This window comes from Balaenoptera acutorostrata, chromosome 9 (assembly GCF_949987535.1).
Source record: "Balaenoptera acutorostrata chromosome 9, mBalAcu1.1, whole genome shotgun sequence".
Lineage (NCBI taxonomy): Eukaryota > Metazoa > Chordata > Mammalia > Artiodactyla > Balaenopteridae > Balaenoptera > Balaenoptera acutorostrata.
Genome location: NC_080072.1, coordinates 94,263,732 through 94,281,818, shown reverse-complemented (window position 1 = coordinate 94,281,818; position 18,087 = coordinate 94,263,732). Strand labels below are relative to the sequence as shown.

The following is an 18,087-nucleotide window of genomic DNA, read 5'->3' as shown; positions in this document are numbered from 1 at the left end:
CACAGGCTGTGTGGCTTAAACAATAGAAATTTATTCTCTCACAGTTTTGGAGGCTGGAAGTCCAAGATCAAGGTGTTAGTAGATTTGGTTTCTCCTGAGCCCCATCTCCTTGCCTTGCAGACAGCCTTCTTACTGTCCTCACATGGCCTTTCCTCTCTGTATGCTCATCCCTGGGGTCTCTCCTTTTCTTAAAAGGACACTAGTCATGGTGGATTAGGGCTCCACCGTTATGACCTATTTAAAGGCGAACACTGTCTCTGAGTGCAGTCACACTGGGGACTAGGGCTTCAACATATGAATTGTGGGGGACACAGTTTAGTCTATATCATGTGTCTGCGTGCGTGCCTGCATGTGTGCGTGTGTGTATTATTAATGTAAGGGAGGAAGAATACAAACCAAACTCTTTACTCTGGTTACTTGGACACAGAGAGAGAGAGATAAGCTTGTGGGTATGGAGAGGGAAAATTAGGCTTTTTCTTTGTAAACTTCAGTGGTGTTGGCTTTGTCACAACAAGCATATTTTGCTTTTGCCATGAATGATTTTCTAGAAAGTATACATTACTAAAATTTACCAAGAAATAGAGACTCTGAACATACAAGTAGTTGTAGAAGAAATTTGAAAGGTTGTTAAAGATTTTCCACTAAAAAGGCCACCATCAGGCACATACGGTTTATGGCTACATTCTAGGTACTCTTCAAATTACAGATAATCCCTTAGATAATCAAGCTCTTTTGGTCAGTAGAAAAAGATGGATAAGTGCCCTAATTAATTTTTTTAAAACCAGCATAAATTTGCTACCAAAATGTACACACAGAGAAAATGTATGGAATGATTTTACCCAGTCATTTTATCGCTAGCTAAATTTACAAGCTCAGATCCCCTTAAAATCACATTTTTGGTTGGACATTTAATTGTGATTTCAGGTGACTAATTTTGTCAATTCTTCTTTGAGAGGAAACTTGACAAATTCCTAATGTATTTGTTGAAATTTCTCTTAATATTGTGTGCTTTATCATCTCAAAAATTTTTTTGCACAGCAAGAAAAGTTTTGTTTTGCTCTGTTTTAGCAAGCTGCAGCTGCCATTTATTGTAAAATTTGTGGCATATTTTCTTCCAGTCTGTATTTTCCTTTACTGTTCTTCTAGCTTCTGCACCTTCACTTGATTCTGCATCAATAGTGTACCTTAGTTTTAAATTTAAAAGTTTGTTTATAGTCATTTTCTTAAGCTAGAAAAATATATCATAGTGAAAATAATAAGCATTCCAATTTTACTACCGTTTTCAGTTTATTATAGGTATCATTGTAACCTGTGCTGTATGTGCAAAATATTCAAATAAATGCATTACAGTGTTACATTGGTGCATAGGAAAACAAAGTCATTCGAGTGGAATGAATCTGTTTACACTGACTGCATCGAAGGTGTGTTTATATGAAATACTAGAAGTGATACACATGCCTGATGTGAGCACTACAGTATACATAGTAGCTTACATGATGCGATGGTTAAAGTGAGACATAGTCTTTTCAAAGCAACAAAATTGTGTTTAACAGAAAAGTATTTTACGCTACTTCCTCTTTTTTTTTTAGTTTAAAATTTTTATTCAAAAAACGTACAGAGGTCCCATGTACTCTTCACCCAGTTTTCCCCAATGTTAGCATCTTGTGTAACCATAGTAGAGTATCAGAACCAGGAAATGGACTTTGGTATGATTCACAGAACTTATTCAGATCTCTCCAGTTTTACTTGCACTCATTTGTGTGTGTGAATAGTTCTGTGCAATTTTATTACATGTGTAGATTCATGTAACTACCACCACAATCAAGATATAGAACTGTTCTATCACCACAAGGCTCCCTTGTGCTACCCATTATAACCATACACCCTTGCTTCCATTTTTAAACTTAATTTGAAATTGCTTAAAATGAAAAAAAAATTGAGTTCGTCAGTCACACCAGCCCCATTTCAAGTGCTCAGTAGCAAAATGTGGCTGTTTGCTCTCATATCGGACAGTGCAGGCCTAGACTTCAGCTATTGTAAGACATCTCAAGGCTCTGAGGTAATATGGTCACTTTCTTTTAAGGTTCTTATATATTGTTTAGTTAATTAATGATATATTCTAAATATAACTCCCTCAAAATGTGTTAGAAAAAGCCACCATAAAATATACCGTGGAAGAGATACTGAAGTATTCTGTTTGGTAGGCTAGATATTACGCTATAATGTAAGGTGTTTATTGATATTTTACTTAGGATAAACACTCAGATCCTTTGCAGAGATGAAAAAAGTATATTTATTATTGGAGAACTTGGACTTTATTCTATATTCTAAACTAGTTTCAACTTGGTATGCAGAACTTCTGAGTGCTTCATATAATCAGATCTGTAGATTAGCAGTAGATGATTATAATGTAGATGGCTTAATACCTTATTGTTATAGAGAACAGGCAGTCATACAGTGCAGATGATTCATTTGAGCAGTGAAAATAAAATAATAATTGTGTGTCATGCTTTTCCCATGTAGTCAGTTGAGATAGCTATAGAATTATTCGTGCTGTTTTCTTCCCTGTCATCTTAAAATTAAAGAATTCTAGAAAACTAGGGAATTTGAGAATATGTCCAGACTGTGAATAGTTTCTTGTTTAAAACTTTTTCTTTTGAATTCAGATTTGCCTCTTGATGCTGACGTAGAAAATGAAAAAACATCTAAGATCATATTGGCTGAGATGCTTGGTGACATGATCTGGGAGGACTTGTCCGAGTGCCTCATTAAAAATTGTTTGGTTTATTCTATCCCAACAAATAGCAGCAAGTTACAGCAGTATGAAGAGGTAAGAGCAGAGGTGTCACAGAAGGTTTGAAGAGACCATAGGTTCCTGTTGGTGTCATTTGTTTACCTTGGAGATCTTTTGTTCTTTAGTGACATCTTTAAGAAAATTATTCATAAAGTGTGGAGGCAAATTCCCTCTGACTTCATGTCTCTTCTGGCTTCCTACCTTTTGATTGGGTGGGGAAGTACGTTTTGTTATTAAGTACGTTTTCTTTAGTAAGATACTTTTGAAAAACAATTGTTTTTCTATTTGTGTCAGCTATAGTAGCTACTATGTGACGCTTTACTTTTTGGCTGCTTTTTAGTGTTTCCTCGAACACTACAATAAGCACAATAGTCCCCCTTTATCTCTGGGGCTACGTTCCAGTTCCCCCAGCGAAGGCCTGAACCTGTGGATAGTACTGAATCACATATGTACTATGTTTTTTCCTATACTAATGGGCCGGTAGTGTATATAGCATGGATATGCTGGACAAAAGGATGATTCATATCCTGGGCAAGACAGAGCAGGACGGTGCAATATTTCATCATGCTACTCAGAACAGCACACAGTTTAACACTTAGGAATTGTTTGTTTCTGGAATTTTCCATTTAATATTTTCAGACCATGGTTGACTGTGGGTAGCTGAAGCCGAGGATAAGGGGGGACCTTCTGTCTATTTATTTAAAAATGTTTGCACCTTTACTAAGCAGAGTCCAAAACTTCTAATGAAGATGCTCTTCCTAATGAATTTAAGGCTAGAAAAAATGAATAATATTTTTATACCTAGTAATTGATGGTCTTTTCTAAAACTTAAATGACCAGCTGGTCCTTGTTCTTTCCTATACATTGGATTTGAAATTTTAGTATTGGAAAGGAACATATGTATTTGATTCTTTTCCTTTTTTTTCTCTTGCGTTTCTTTCTCAGATCATACAGTCCACTGAAGAATTTGAAAATGCCTTAAAGGAGATGAGTTTTTTAAAAGGGAACACTACTGATTTGCTGATGTATGCCCGTAACATCAATTCTCATTTTGCTAACAAGAAGTGTCAGGATGTGATTGTGGCAGCTAGAAACCTAATGACCTCTGAGATTCACAACACTGTGAAGGTATTGGGGGGTTACAGGGTGTTACCTTGTATTAGGAAGCAGCTCATTTTTGAGATGATTATGGTAGAGTGGAAGAGCACTGACCGTTGCTGAGCTCATTGAGGCGAGTTATTAGTCTTCTTAAACATTAGTTTTCTCATCTTTAAAGGGGCCCTAATTCCTACCTCTTTTCTAGGGTATTGTGGGGTCCAGATGAGATAATGCACATAAAAGCGTTGTATAAATTTAAAAAGTCTACGTGAATGTAATAGATTACTGTTGTTGAAATCAGAGAGTATATCAACCTATAGAGTTTTCTCAACTTTATCACTTGAATTTTTAGTATACAATTTCGTGACAGGTATTGTTATATCCAGAGATTATATCCTGTTGTGAAATGTTGACTTTATCGGTTAGGCTAATAGAGGTGCTAGTTTTGAAGTTAATAAAAACAAACAAAAAGATGTGCTCTTTGTATGGTATAAACAATTATCTGTAAAATCCGTGGACAAATTAATTTGCGTTGAGGGTAATTTACTCCTTTGACCTTAGATAACTCTGTGTATTTTTTTTAACATCTTACATATATAAAATAATATTTGACAAATGTAAGGTGTTACTTAGATTAAAAGAAGACCTACACTAAAGTAATCCCTTAATAGAAAATTCCTCAGCCATTTATCTGTTATCGCTGAGAGGACTGCACTCTTCCTCCCTCTGTCCTTTCTGTCATCCCCCACTTTCCTGGGGGTAGGTACCCTGTTATAGTGTCCACTTCAGTAAAATATTAAATTAGCCATTTGAGGTGCACAGATATTAACACATTTTGATGTAATCTTGGGTTGTTAAGGGAGCCGAAATGCACTCAGTACCGGGAGCTGGGCTGCAGGTTTTTTTCACATGAATATCACTTATGTCACTCTTGTGCACAGAATCCAGTGGCTTCCCATCTCATTCAGAGAAAGACCCAGTAGCCTTGCAGTGGCCTCCACGGCCTCCTGTGAACTGTCCCCTTGTTGCCTCTCCGACTCCATCTCCTATTGCATTCCTCTTCAGTCACTCCGCTCATTTGCCAGGCCGACTCGGCTGCACAACTTTTGAACCTCTTCTTCCCTCTGCTTGGAATTTTACCACAGACTTGCTCCCTTTCCTGACCACTCTTTTAAGATTGTGACCTCCCACTATTTCCTGTACTCTTTCCTTGCTTTATTTTTCTTCATATCACTTATTATCAGTAAATATTCTATATGAATTATTTATTGTTTCCCCCCACTAGAAAATAAGCTCTATGAGGGCAGGATTGGTTGTTTTTTTTTTCCTGTTTGTTTTGTTCTTTACTGTTTTGTTTACTGTTGTATCTGTAGCATCAAGAAAATACCTGGTGCATACTACTATGTACTTAGTAAATATTTGGTAAATGAATTAATATATATCCCATTAACTCTGTTATAACTCCTTGTTATAAATAGGATTGTTACTAGATCACTTTGTGACTCTGGGCTAAATCTTTTAACCTTGTTGGACCTCATTTTCCTCTTCTGTAATATGACAGAATTGAACTAGATAATCTCTGAGCTCCCTATTCAACTAGTTGTGACATTTTATAAGACTGTATTTTCCCCCCAAGTACCCAAATCCTAATGATGTAGCTTCCCCTAGATCAGAGTTTCTCAGCAGTGCCACTGTTGACATTTGCGGCCAGATAATTCTTTGCTCTGGGGGCCTGTCCTGTAGGATGTTTAGTAGCATCCCTAATCTCTACCCACTAGATGCCAGCAGCACCTCTCCCAGTTGTGATGTTTGTATTCTCATTTAAATGTCATAACAGCCCTATGAAGTAGACATTATTATACCATTTTACAGATGGCAAGTCTGATGACTTAAACATTTTTATTAGACTTGGAATTAGACTAATAATTAGTCTAATAGTAATTATTAACTAATTAATAAGTTAATTAGACTTGGAATTAGACTAATAATTAGTCTAATATTAGACTTATTCTGTCAGAAATTTTCCATAGAGGTCCAGTATGTGCAGAGCAGAGTTGCTCTTCTTGCAGTAGGAACCTGCTGCTTCCACCTGCTTAATCTCTCCTTTTATTGGCCCCTGAGGCATCTTTGAGAAGCAAGGTTTGAAAACCATTATTGTAGTGCAGTTTCTTCATATTACAGTGAGAAAATTGAGGTCAAGAGAGGTTAAATGACTTTGTTAAAAGTTAGGGTAGAAAATATCACTGATGTTTTCAAGCTAGAAGCCTAGTGTTCTTTCCTTTAGTCTTGACCAAGTCTGGGTATTTTCATTCTGTATAAATGTTAGGGAAGCTTTTTTGGTTTTTGTTTGGAATTTTGTTTTTAAGAGCAGTATAAGCTAGCCTGAATGTGTTGTTTCTTTGAGTAAGCCAACACATGTTTCTGGTGGGAAATAATTTGTTTGATGACAGTGGAACGCAAGTCATACTGGTGTGTGTGAATCTAATAGTCTAATCTGAGAAAGAAGATTTTTGAAGGTCCTTTCATTTACCTGAAGTCTTGGGCCAGTTTCACAGCTTTGCTGTTTCCGCCAAGAGTGAGAGTGCACAGAAGAACTAGAAGAATGGCACAGTAAATGGACTGCCTATTTCTTATGACGTGCTTTCACCCAAGATTGAGCAGTCATTAAAGTACTGCCCTGTTTACTCAAATCTTTTAATTATTCTGTAGATCCACAGCTTAATCATCATGGAAGCAACTGGTATCTTATTCCTCACTGTATGCTTGCATTTGGATTATTCTAAGGACAGTGCATTTTCTTTGTTTCTGTATTTGACCCTTAGATTACTCCTGCTTCTAAGATAAGTGTGCCAGATTTACCTAGTCCTGCTGAGGATGACAAGCTACAAGTACAGAAAGTGTCCACAACTCAGTACAACGAAGTGATGAATTTAGAGCCTGAAAATACGTTGGACCAACATTCCTTTTCTTTGCCCACATGCCGCATCAGTGAATCTGTGAAGAAATTAATGGAACTCGCCTATCAGACTTTACTGGAGGCAACAACTAGCAGTGATCAATGGTACGAGTTCTGAGTCCTCTGAAAATGTCAATGACTTGGTTAAATGTATATCTAAACTAGACATTTATTAAGAAAATTAACTGGAATTCTTTGGGTTTTCTTATCTTATTAGTTAATATTATTTTCCCTAGAGAAAAGTATAGTACACAGGTATGTATTGATAATTAACTTTTATTTACAATAACATATAATCTTACAACAAGGTATGAGAAATAAAAGCATTGTATGGATGGACAAATGGGTTTGTCATTAAAAACTGTTAATCACTTTTTAACAAAAAGCTCTTTAATTTTTGTTTACTTTTAACTTTATTTGACTTCAATGATATTACATGAGAAAGTGCTTGTGAAGAACTTAGAATGCTACCTGGGAAATAATTAATACTCAGATGTTTATCAGTATTGGTGGTGGTGGTCTTAGTGATAGTTGTACCATCTGTTTCAGCATGCTCTGGCCCTTTAGCTCGACGTTCATTTTACCTTTTGAAATCTAGGCCCTAATTAATTTACATTTTAAATGTTAATTTTAAAGCAATAATAGTTTGTTGGGCAGCCAAAGGTAGAAGGAAAAGAATGGAATGCACCAAAGTTCTGATTTCTCCCTTTCAAGAAGATTTCTTCTAATCAACATTGTATTCAAGGTACCCAAACTCAATCCATATACTTGCACATTTGTACTGAATCTCTTTTTGTTTAGTAGGCTCTTCCCCTGCTCCTAAACTTTTAAATTGAGGAGAAAATGGTAGCCAGTAGCCCAAGTTGATTATAGAGCAGATTTACAAAAGCCTCTTTAGTTTGGATCTGTGTGTAGTAGTATTTTTACTTTTCATCCTCATAGTAGAAAACAGTTTCAATTAGGGCTTGACTTAACTTGCATCTTCCGATGGGCTTCTGGAGTTTCAGTTTTTATCTCCATGTACAAACTAACCCCTTTATTTCATTCTGCTCTAGAAAGAACATGTTCACTAAGATACTTCCATGACTTTAATGAATCATTATATTCACAAGTCCATCCAGTTTTAAATCTAAGTAGGAAGAAAAATACATGTAAAAGGAATTATGCACTCCTTTGGCAGAATAATATAGGAGTGACTGTTTCATTACATGGCATTCACCTAAAATGTAGCAGACCGGAAGTTAGGGATGCAAGGCAATTTTTCCTAAGAGAATACCAAACAATATTTTTGTATACTGAATGTCTATGGACATTCTTCCCACCAAAAAAATAGTTTTAACAGGATAAACAAAAACACAACTACACTATAACAACTCACTTTTCCTATTATCAAACTTCAAACAGCAACACATGCAACAAAAGTAACATGAAATAATTTAGTCAGGTATCATAGTAATCAAGTTGTAACAGTGTTTTGGGGTATAGTGACCGTGACTAATTTTTAAAATTTATTTGTGGAATTCCTGTGATGTATTCAAGGTACATAGTTTAAGTTATTCTTATGTAGAAGTAAGCTACACAAACCTTATATTTGCTCTTCCTAAGTGCTTTTTAATAATAATCTTTAGGTGTTCTAAGACCAGATTTAAAGGGCAAGAAAACTTGAGGTTGGATTCTATCCTAGAAATGTTGATTCATCTCCTTGCATTGGGGTGAGAAGGAGGGGAGGTGGAGGCTGAAAGGCAAACTGGTTCCGACAGCACCAGTGAGTGCCTTTATTGATACCTTGCCCTTTGCAGAGTGTGTCAGTGAGTAGGTGACATTTGCTCGAGGCTTAGCTCCATTTGTTACTGAAGGGATACTCTGGGTACTGGCAGAACACAAATTGATAAATGGAAAAGAGGCTTTGGGTTGAATGCTGCTATTCTTAATATTATTAATGGGTCCAGGTTTTTAGACCTGCAGTGTAGTTAGTGAATACCGGCTGAGAATCTATGCCATCTAGAGGAATGGTGTTCTCAGCAGTGACCAAGGCAGCTGTTCTCTCCAGCTGTAGTTTTAGCTGCTGACTCTCACTTCAGGTGCACTGAGTTTGAATTTTTTTTCTCATTGCCAATATATCCTTATGCATTTCTGTTGAAACTGTGTTTTCCTTTTAGTGCTGTTCAACTTTTCTACTCAGTGAGGAATATCTTCCATTTGTTCCATGATGTTGTCCCAACATATCACAAGTATGTGCCACTGTGTCTGACTTCTGTGTAATATTGTAGGTCAAAAATGTTTGTGAGTCAGGTTAAAACCAGTAATTTTATATTCCCACCAAAGATAATTGGTTACTAAAATTCACAATAAAATGCACTAAACATTTACATTACATGTTTAAAGGACATTGGTCATTTATTAATAAATTAATAAGGGTACTATAATCTTGCAGTATAGTAGGTGACACAGATTTAAAGACTCAAAAGGACTTTACCCTGTTACTGATGGTAGGTACTTGCAGAAGTGCCTCACTTTATTTGGTTACAAAACAAAAAGGTCATCCATCACTCCATATTGCTATCCAGTAAACATCCCACATTTTCCTTTGGCATTCATAGCTTTGCAGACTTAATACCACAAGAGATTGCTATTTAACTGTCGATCAGCCGCTCTTAGCAATCTTAAGCTGTATTTACCTAATGTCTTGGTTTTTTAAGGTTTCTCTTAACATTAATCTGAGAAGTTACTCATAACTTTAAGCCTCCAGGAATTCTCTCTGTTATCCAAATTAAGTGTTTTGGATAACTTTTACAAATGTTTTAAATAATATGTCAACAAAGCTATTCCTTAGTCAAGGACTCTGGTTTCAAAGAAAAAAATCAGTTTATTGTTTGTAGTATGTAGTATTTTTTAGTTCAGATTTTTGAACAATTGAGATGTTTTTAAGTAGGACCAGTTATTGTTTTTGTTCTAAAAGACAGCTTATTTATTGTAAACATTATTTTTATTTGTATTCTCTTTGCTGTGGCTTAAAACTTTTATTTCACTTTCTACTTAGGTAAAGGAAAAAAAAAACATCTTCGGGTCAGCTAATAGCCATGTCCTTGGGGATTCAGAGACAGTTGGCTTAGGGGTTTTCATGCTTAGAAACATTTTTCACACTGGTGTGGAATTAGATTTCCCTCTTTTTCCCCATTGTATGATCTGGGAACTTTATGCTAGACCAGTGGTTTATAAACTTCAGTGTGTGTCAGAATCACCAGGAAACCTTGTTAAACTACAGACTGCTGGATCCCATGCCTGAGGTGTCTGATCAGTAGGGCTGGGGTAAAGCCTAGAATTTTTAACAAATTTCCAGGTGATGCTGATGTTGTTTGTCAGGGGACCACACTTTGAGAACCGCCGTTCTAGATTAGAGTTCGCAGCTTTGGCAGTATTTTAGAGTCTTTTATGGACCTTTAAGAATATATATTTGCTTAGGCCCTACCCCTAGAGATTTTGATTTATAGGTATGGTTTAAGATTCAACACATCTCTGTTTTTTAAAGCCCTACGATGATTCTGATGTGTAGCCCAAAGTGAGGACAACTGTCTTAGATTGTTAGTTTCCAGTTTTGTATATTCTAGCCTGACATTGAATCAGCAAACTAGGAAGTATTAATTGAATGACTGCTAGTGGATATGTAGCAGAGGTATAAGACAAGATCTCTTCCCAAGCTGGGTAGGTAGACTAATATGTGCAGAAGAATTAGAGCAGTGATTTTCAATCTTTTATGAAAATTTAAAATCACATGGGAAGATTTTAAAACGTATAAATGCCCTGGCTTCACTCAGAAGTTGTGATTTAATTTGTTTGGGGTGAAGTCTAAGCATCTCTATATTAAAATTTCTCAGGTGACCCTGATCTGTAGCCAGCTTTGAAAACTAGTGAATTAGAAAATAGTTGAGTGCTTCATTATACAAATGAAATGGGAATTTGGAGAAAAGGGAAGCAAACCTGTATTTCCACAGACTTATCAGTGTTAGATTTCAAGGGAATTATTATGTACAGCTATGCCAGGTTTCTAGTATAAAGAGTTGACACAGGTAAACATCTTGATTCCCTTGTTCTTTTTTGTTAATCACTAGGATAGTTTTAAAGGATAAGGTCCCATGCAGGCAGAACAACCTCAGTGACTGAGTGGGAGTGGGAGTGATGAGGTTATGCCTTGTTATGTACAGCATTTATACAGTAGACAATGATTAACACCTAGAAATACATTAAAAGAGTGACTTTTCATCAACCCCAACTTCAATAACAGGAGATTTCTTTCTTTTCCTACGCTTCCTCCTGACCTAGGGAGAACCTTCAAAAACTGCCCCAGTTGGCTGCCATTCACCACAACAACTGTATGTATATTGCTCACCACTTGCTGACCCTCGGGCATCAGTTCAGATTACGTCTTGCCCCCATTCTGTGTGATGGCACTACTACTTTTGTGGATCTTGTACCTGGCTTCAGGAGACTTGGTAACTGATACTTTAAATTTAGGAAGCATATTGATAATGCAGCTTATCAGACTAGTATCTTTGTAATTTACGAATGCAGCAGTTAGAAATTAGGTGGTGGTCCTGAGCTGTATTGGAAAGTGGGAGGGCATTTAATTTGCAGGTGTTCCCAGTTATTTAGTTTTATAAAGTGAATGCAGTCTTTTGAAAGCATTACTTTTTCATGACGTGATTTCATGGTACATTAGTGTTCCAGACTGCATTGCTGGTGTGCAGTGAATTCACCAAATCAGAGTTATGTCAGTAGAGTGACACATACTAAGATGTAGTGTGACAATTCTGTTAGCATTGTTGGTAAGAGCTCACTAATGACAGTGCTTATTCTTTTGCAAAACCTCAAACTAGCTCCCTTCTCTTCTACCTCCCTTAGCTTTACTTCTGATTATTAAAAATCAAAAGAAATGAAATGTGGGGTAAGTCAGTAATGATAGCCTAAGAAAAGCAGAGAATCTATATGATTTACTTAGCTTTTCAATTCCTGACTTTTCCCTTAGGTGGTGTAGATATATCAGAAAAATAAGCAGTTACTTCTGCTGTATAAGCAGTTTTTCTTATCTGACTCTGGACAAACTGTTGGAAAAGACTTACTATCCTGAGGGTGGGCTTGGAGGGACCGGCTAATGTATTAGAAGTGATGTTTCTAGTAACCTTAGGGCAACCTTATGATGTTATCTAACAAGCAATTGTTTTCAAATAGGCAAAATCAGATATTTGGTTCATGCTTGTCTCTCCTCTTCCACCCTGGTTTTGCACTGTGTAACTGAACAACTTTTAGAATTCTTTATTCTCTTTTCTTATTATAGGGACAGAGTGTTTTTTGGCCCAAATGCGGGCACAGAAAGGAGAACTTCTGGAAAGATTATCAAGTGCTAGAAACTTTTCAAACATGGACGATGAGGACAATTATTCTGCAGCAAGTAAAGCAGTCCGACAGGTGGGAGGCTGTTGTTCCCTCTGGAATTTGTACTCTTTCTTTAGATGCTCCCCACCTTGTTTTTTAAGCAGCAAAGAGTATGTAACAGGTAGCTCAGTTCATTCCCCAGAGCTCCCATTGGAAAATGTGGCTTCCTTTTACAGTCTTGTTTACGATCTTTCCCTTCCGCTACCCCACCAAGTCAACAGGAAGCTATCTTCCCATCAAGCCACTAGTGATGGGAATAATAAGTCTGTCATAGCAAGTATTTAACCCATGAACTTAGGTTTGGGAAATTTGAAATACTAGCTTTCATCTTAGAAAAATGCCTCTCTCTCCTAAGTGACTTATCTTTTTACTAGTTTTCCCATCCTCAGAATAAGTCAGTTTTTCATCTAGCAGAGATATCACTAGGGTGAAATATTCAAGAAGCACATGTTCTTGATTACTTTACCTCACCGTTATATAACACCTCTTCTCCCATACACACACACGCACACAAGCACGCACACAATAAATGTAAATCTAGAAAAATGTGAGTTGTAACAATCTCTCTTCCATGTAAATATCTGTATTCTTCTGACAGGTACTGCACCAACTAAAGAGACTTGGAATTGTGTGGCAGGATGTCCTGCCAGTGAACATATATTGCAAGGCTATGGGGACTTTACTCAGTACAACAATTTCTGAGATCATTGGCAGAATCACTGCCCTAGAGGTAAGGGCCATTAGATGTCTCACCAGACTTGAGATGCAGTATTGTCACTTTCCTAAGGAAGTGATGTTGAAGTCTCATTTTTAGTCAACACAGATGGTGGAAGAAATTGTTCATGTTTCATGTCTAACTCATTATACTGTTATTTTTTTTCACTTTTATCTTAATTCTGTTTTGCTGGAGACTTGCTAATCTCTCTCTTTCATACCTATATAAGAAAGTAGGATTACGCTGCTTCTCCATCTAGCATCTGTGTAAATTATGAATGAGGAGGTTGGAAATGGGGCAGTGCTCCCAAAATGTAAAGTATGAAGTCATATATACTTAACATGTACGTGAACTAAATAATTTAATTTAGTAAAGTGAAATGCAGCCTTGTGCAGGTACCACGTTACCAACACACTGGTGAGGTTGGGACTATATGTGTGATCCTATGGGAAAGTTGCCTGGACTCTGCCAGCTGATACCTCTTAAAGTATAGACTGGCTAAACCCTTGTGATAACAATCCCTGCTTTGCAGCAAACTGCACCACATTCTGTTGGAGAAATGGATTTTTTCATGCAGGCAAACTAAATTACCGACAATCTGTTGAAACATATTTTGTGTCATTCTAGCTTTAGGAGTATTGTCAGAACTGATGGAATCTAGTGTCTAGTAAGTCGTGCTAAATTGGTTGGAAAACATCTTGCTGTGGCTGACCCCCTGAATAGTATACACCAAAGATGTGCTTTTTACTTACTACTAAGCTGGCCCAATTCTGTTCTGTTGTGTTCCCTTTGTGCAAAATCAGGACATCTCTACTGAAGATGGTGATAGATTGTATTCCTTATGCAAAACAGTGATGGATGAAGGACCTCAAGTATTTGCACCTCTGTCTGAAGAAAACAAGAACAAGAAATATCAAGAAGAGGTTCCGGTCTACGTGCCAAAATGGATGCCATTCAAAGAATTGATGATAATGTTACAAGCCAGCCTGCAAGAAATTGGGGATCGGTGGGTAAAATCCTTCTATAGGATTTATATATCTCTTCACAGCTATAAAAGAGTATTAGTGCCATTGAGAGCAGTGCTTCTCTCTGTTTCTTAATATTACTCAGGAAGGTTTCATATTGAGTAGCAGTAGGTGGGGTCTTTGCATGGTCTATCATAGTGTGGATCTCATGACCACTTTTGATAACGTAAAGACTTCTTGTTTCTATTATTTTGGTCTTGAGCATGTTGTTTTGTCATGCTGTACGTATGATCTTGTACTTCTTGCACTTACAAGGAGTACAGCCATCTGACACCTGGATGGAAATTCTTGCCCATTTTAATCAACAGTGGATGCATTTTAAGATTGGCTTTGATATGTTAACAGAGAAGTGACTTATCTGTAAGAATATTCAGCATCAAACCATTGTTTGATTGACCAGCAGTTTTTCTACGGGGAGTAAAGTAGTTTTAGAGATTCAGCACCACACACGTAGAAAGGATTCATCTTTTCTTAAATATAGTAGATGATGTTTTCTCTCAATACCATCAGTTAATGTTGCTGTGCTCTGTAATTGTATGCTATGTCGTATCATACTGAGTGTGTGAAGGTCATTAATACTGTGCAAAAACAGGATAGATGTGGGCTAGTTATACATCCTTGGATGCTTTTATTATTGTCTTGGTATATTTTTAACAAGCATGCATACCTTGTATAGGGAACTCACTGAATAGGCATTAAGGTCCATATCCATCCCTATAACTACTTGTCTATCTACTTTGGCTTGGTTTATTATAGATGCTCAATTACATTAGACTAGTTGTCCTAGATGTGTCTGAGTTGTTCCCAGCAAATATTATCCATTCTAAAACAAGGTAAGTGAGATTTTTTTGCTTGAAAAAGAAAAAACACATCAAAACACCTCTGACTACATTTAGTATAAAATTTGATTTATTCATTTGTTATTTACAAGTCCTTAGTGAGTTATGTCTTCAGGTAAGACTCCAGAGGGCAGCAGATAAGAATTTTTCTTTCTGCTGTTAAAGGGCCCGCTTGCAGCCCAAGAATGATCGTTAATTCTTTGTTATGAGAAAAATTACAATACTGATATATCTCAGCTTCTTTTCTTCTGCCTAGGAAGATTTTTTTTCCTCCTAGAGATTTCAGTAAATATAAGGATAATAACTAATTGAGAAAAATTTTTTTACCAAGGAAACTATCTCCAGCTGTGTAGTTTAAACATTTAAAAATTATAAAATATACATATGAAAGAGTACAGTATATATAACATATATTCACAGTTTAAAAAAAAAAGTGAAATAAATGTTCATGTACCTATTACTCAGCTTAAGAAAAATATTACCACTATCTTTGAAGACCCTTATGTACCCTTTTCCAAATTGTCCTCACCAGAGGGGTAACCACTATCTTGAATTTTGTGTTATTTATCTCCTTGCTTTTCTTTATAGTTTTACCACATTTGCACATATCCCTAAATGGAGTCTTCTATAACTTGCTTCTTTTGTTCAGAAAATTCTTTCATGAAGGTATCTGTAGCTGCGGTTCATTTTCACTGCTGTATCATATTCCATTATATAAATATTTCATAGTTTTTTTAAAAAAACTGAGTTATAATTAACATACAATATTATATTAGTTTCAGGTGTACAACATAGTGATTTGATATATTTATATATTATGAAACGATCACAGCAGTAAGATCAGTTACCATCCGTCACCAAAGTTGTTACAGTATTATTGACTATATTCCTCATGTGTATGTTACATCCCTGCCCGTGACGTATTTATTTTATAGATGCATATTTCATGGTTTATCCTGTTGCTTCACATTTTCACCAGTATTTGGTATTATCAGACTTTAAAATTTTTGCTAGTCTAGTTGCTATGAAATGGTAGCTCATTGTCATTTTAATTTATATTTCCTTAAATTCTAATGACATTGAGCATCTTTTTAGTGATCATTTTTCTTCTATTGTAAAATGCCTGTTTATATTTTTTTTATATTGGGACTCTGTGTGTGGTTTTTTTTTTTGAAGTATAGTTGATGCACAGTATTATTAGGTTACAGGTATACAATATAGTGATTCACAATTTTTAAAGGTTATACTCTCTTTATAGTTATTATTGGCTATATTTCCTATGTTGTACAATATAGCCTTGAGGCTTATTTTATACACAATAGTTTGTACCTCTTAGTCCCCTACCTCTAAATTCCCCCTCCCCGCTTCCCTCTCCCCACTGGTAACCACTGGTTTGTTCTCTGTATCTCTGAGCTATTCATATTTTTTACCCTTTATTCTACGGGGTTGTTTGTGATTTCATATGTATTTTTTATACCTATCCTTTGTCAGTTAAAATGTGTTGCCTGTGGTTCACTTTTTAAAGTAGTTACAGATCCCATTACTCTATATAACCATATGAGGATGTGGTCATAATTGTCAAGTTCAAACGGGCTTAGTGAGTATAGAATGAGGGAGAACAGTTTTATCTTCCTAACTTGGTCTCTTCGTCTGTCTATGCTGTTACCAAAGTGCAGCCAAGAAGCAGAAGATGTCAAAGGTACTGACTGGTAGATTCATAAAGAAGGGGAAGAATGCCAGGATTTGTTTTATTTCCATTTTAAACAAATACACTTTTGGGATCAAATACGCAATTTAAAAATCTGGCTTATACTTAATAGGAAATAGAAATTGTGTTTTCATTTTGCAGGTGGGCAGATGGAAAAGGGCCCTTGGCAGCTGCGTTCTCTTCCAGTGAAGTAAAAGCTTTAATTCGTGCCTTGTTCCAGAACACAGAAAGAAGAGCGGCTGCCCTTGCCAAGATTAAATAGCTCCATCTTCCTGAGAAAGCTGTGTCTTGAGCAGGTGGATTCCTTTCTTGGCGTAATTAGTCTTTAAAGACTTCTTGGAATTACCTGTTGGTTTTGGTGAACCGATATATCATGGAAGTTTGATTTCACCTAAGAACGCCGTACCTCCTGGCCTGTATGAGGCTTTGTTGAAGAACTGGATGTTAGGATAAGATGTCAAATGAAGCACCTCAATTTGTTGTCTTTTTAGCCACCCTCCCTTGATAAGAAACTATAGGGTGACGTTGTTTCATGTTGCTTCCAGGGCCCTCTGGGAACTGTATCCATTGAAAATATAAGCCCTGGCCTTGGATCAAGGAATCCAGGTCATTCCAAGAGTCAGGATAAAGAATTTGTGAGAGATGGGAGATATATTTTGGAGGGCAAGGGAACCATAAATTGGTCTTACAGGAATTAAGAAGACTTCCTTCAATATTTCTTTCCAATAAATAATGCTTTTCAGAGTTAAGGGTGAGTGTCTTTAATAACATGGGGACTTTGACAAAAGAGACCATCAAGTTTTCCTATCTTTTGTGCCATTCTTTTTATCGACATTTATGATCCTCACAGAGGACTCACTGACTTACCGTCTTTCTTCATGACACTATCTGATAATTTAACATTTCTTTCAGTATAAATTTTTGGCACTTTTTGCTATTTCAACTAAATTATATATTTTTTCTGGCTGAGCCACGTGGCTTGCAAGATCTTAGTTCTACCAGGGATTGAACCTGGGCCCTCAGCAGTGAAAGCAAGGAGTCCTAACCACTGGACTGCCAGGGAATTCCCAGACTAAATTCTATTTTATTGGTTGGAGTTTTTTCTTTTTTTTTTTGTCTTCTCAAATTCCACTGTTTCTGTACCTTGTCAAATGGCAAAGGTTTTAAATTGCAGTGTTCCTTCGGTATGTATGTGCCATGAGATGCTAAGTCTGGGTTCAGTAGCCTAATCTTTTATTTGGTGGATGTGGGTAATCCTTCAGCTGAACTTTCCGTGTTTTTAACTCTTTGCAGCCATTGGAGGTTTATATTCTTTTTTTTTTTTTTTTTAGAGCAAGATCTGAAGGTCCTACCTCTTTTTTTTTTTTTTTTTAATTAATTAATTAATTAATTTATGGCTGTGTTGGGTCTTCGTTTCTGTGCGAGGGCTTTCTCTAGTTGCGGCAAGTGGGGGCCACTCTTCATCACGGTGCGCGGGCCTCTCACTATCGTGGCCTCTCCTGTTGTGGAGCACAGGCTCCAG

The 18,087-nt window shown here is 36.5% G+C and overlaps 1 protein-coding gene across 1 annotated transcript in view; it reads left to right on the top strand.

Moving 5' to 3' along the window:
- Positions 1-17,309, top strand: part of ZW10 (zw10 kinetochore protein) — a 31,811-nt gene extending 14,502 nt beyond the window's left edge. The window contains exons 8-16 of the mRNA XM_007171997.3: positions 2,667-2,830; positions 3,740-3,922; positions 6,715-6,953; positions 9,008-9,079; positions 11,169-11,338; positions 12,181-12,311; positions 12,877-13,008; positions 13,797-13,999; positions 16,707-17,309. Of these exons, the coding sequence (XP_007172059.2) occupies positions 2,667-2,830; positions 3,740-3,922; positions 6,715-6,953; positions 9,008-9,079; positions 11,169-11,338; positions 12,181-12,311; positions 12,877-13,008; positions 13,797-13,999; positions 16,707-16,827 (1,415 nt within the window). The 3' untranslated portion in view covers positions 16,828-17,309. The remainder of the gene's footprint in view (positions 1-2,666; positions 2,831-3,739; positions 3,923-6,714; positions 6,954-9,007; positions 9,080-11,168; positions 11,339-12,180; positions 12,312-12,876; positions 13,009-13,796; positions 14,000-16,706) is intronic.
- The last annotated feature ends 778 nt before the right edge of the window (positions 17,310-18,087 follow it).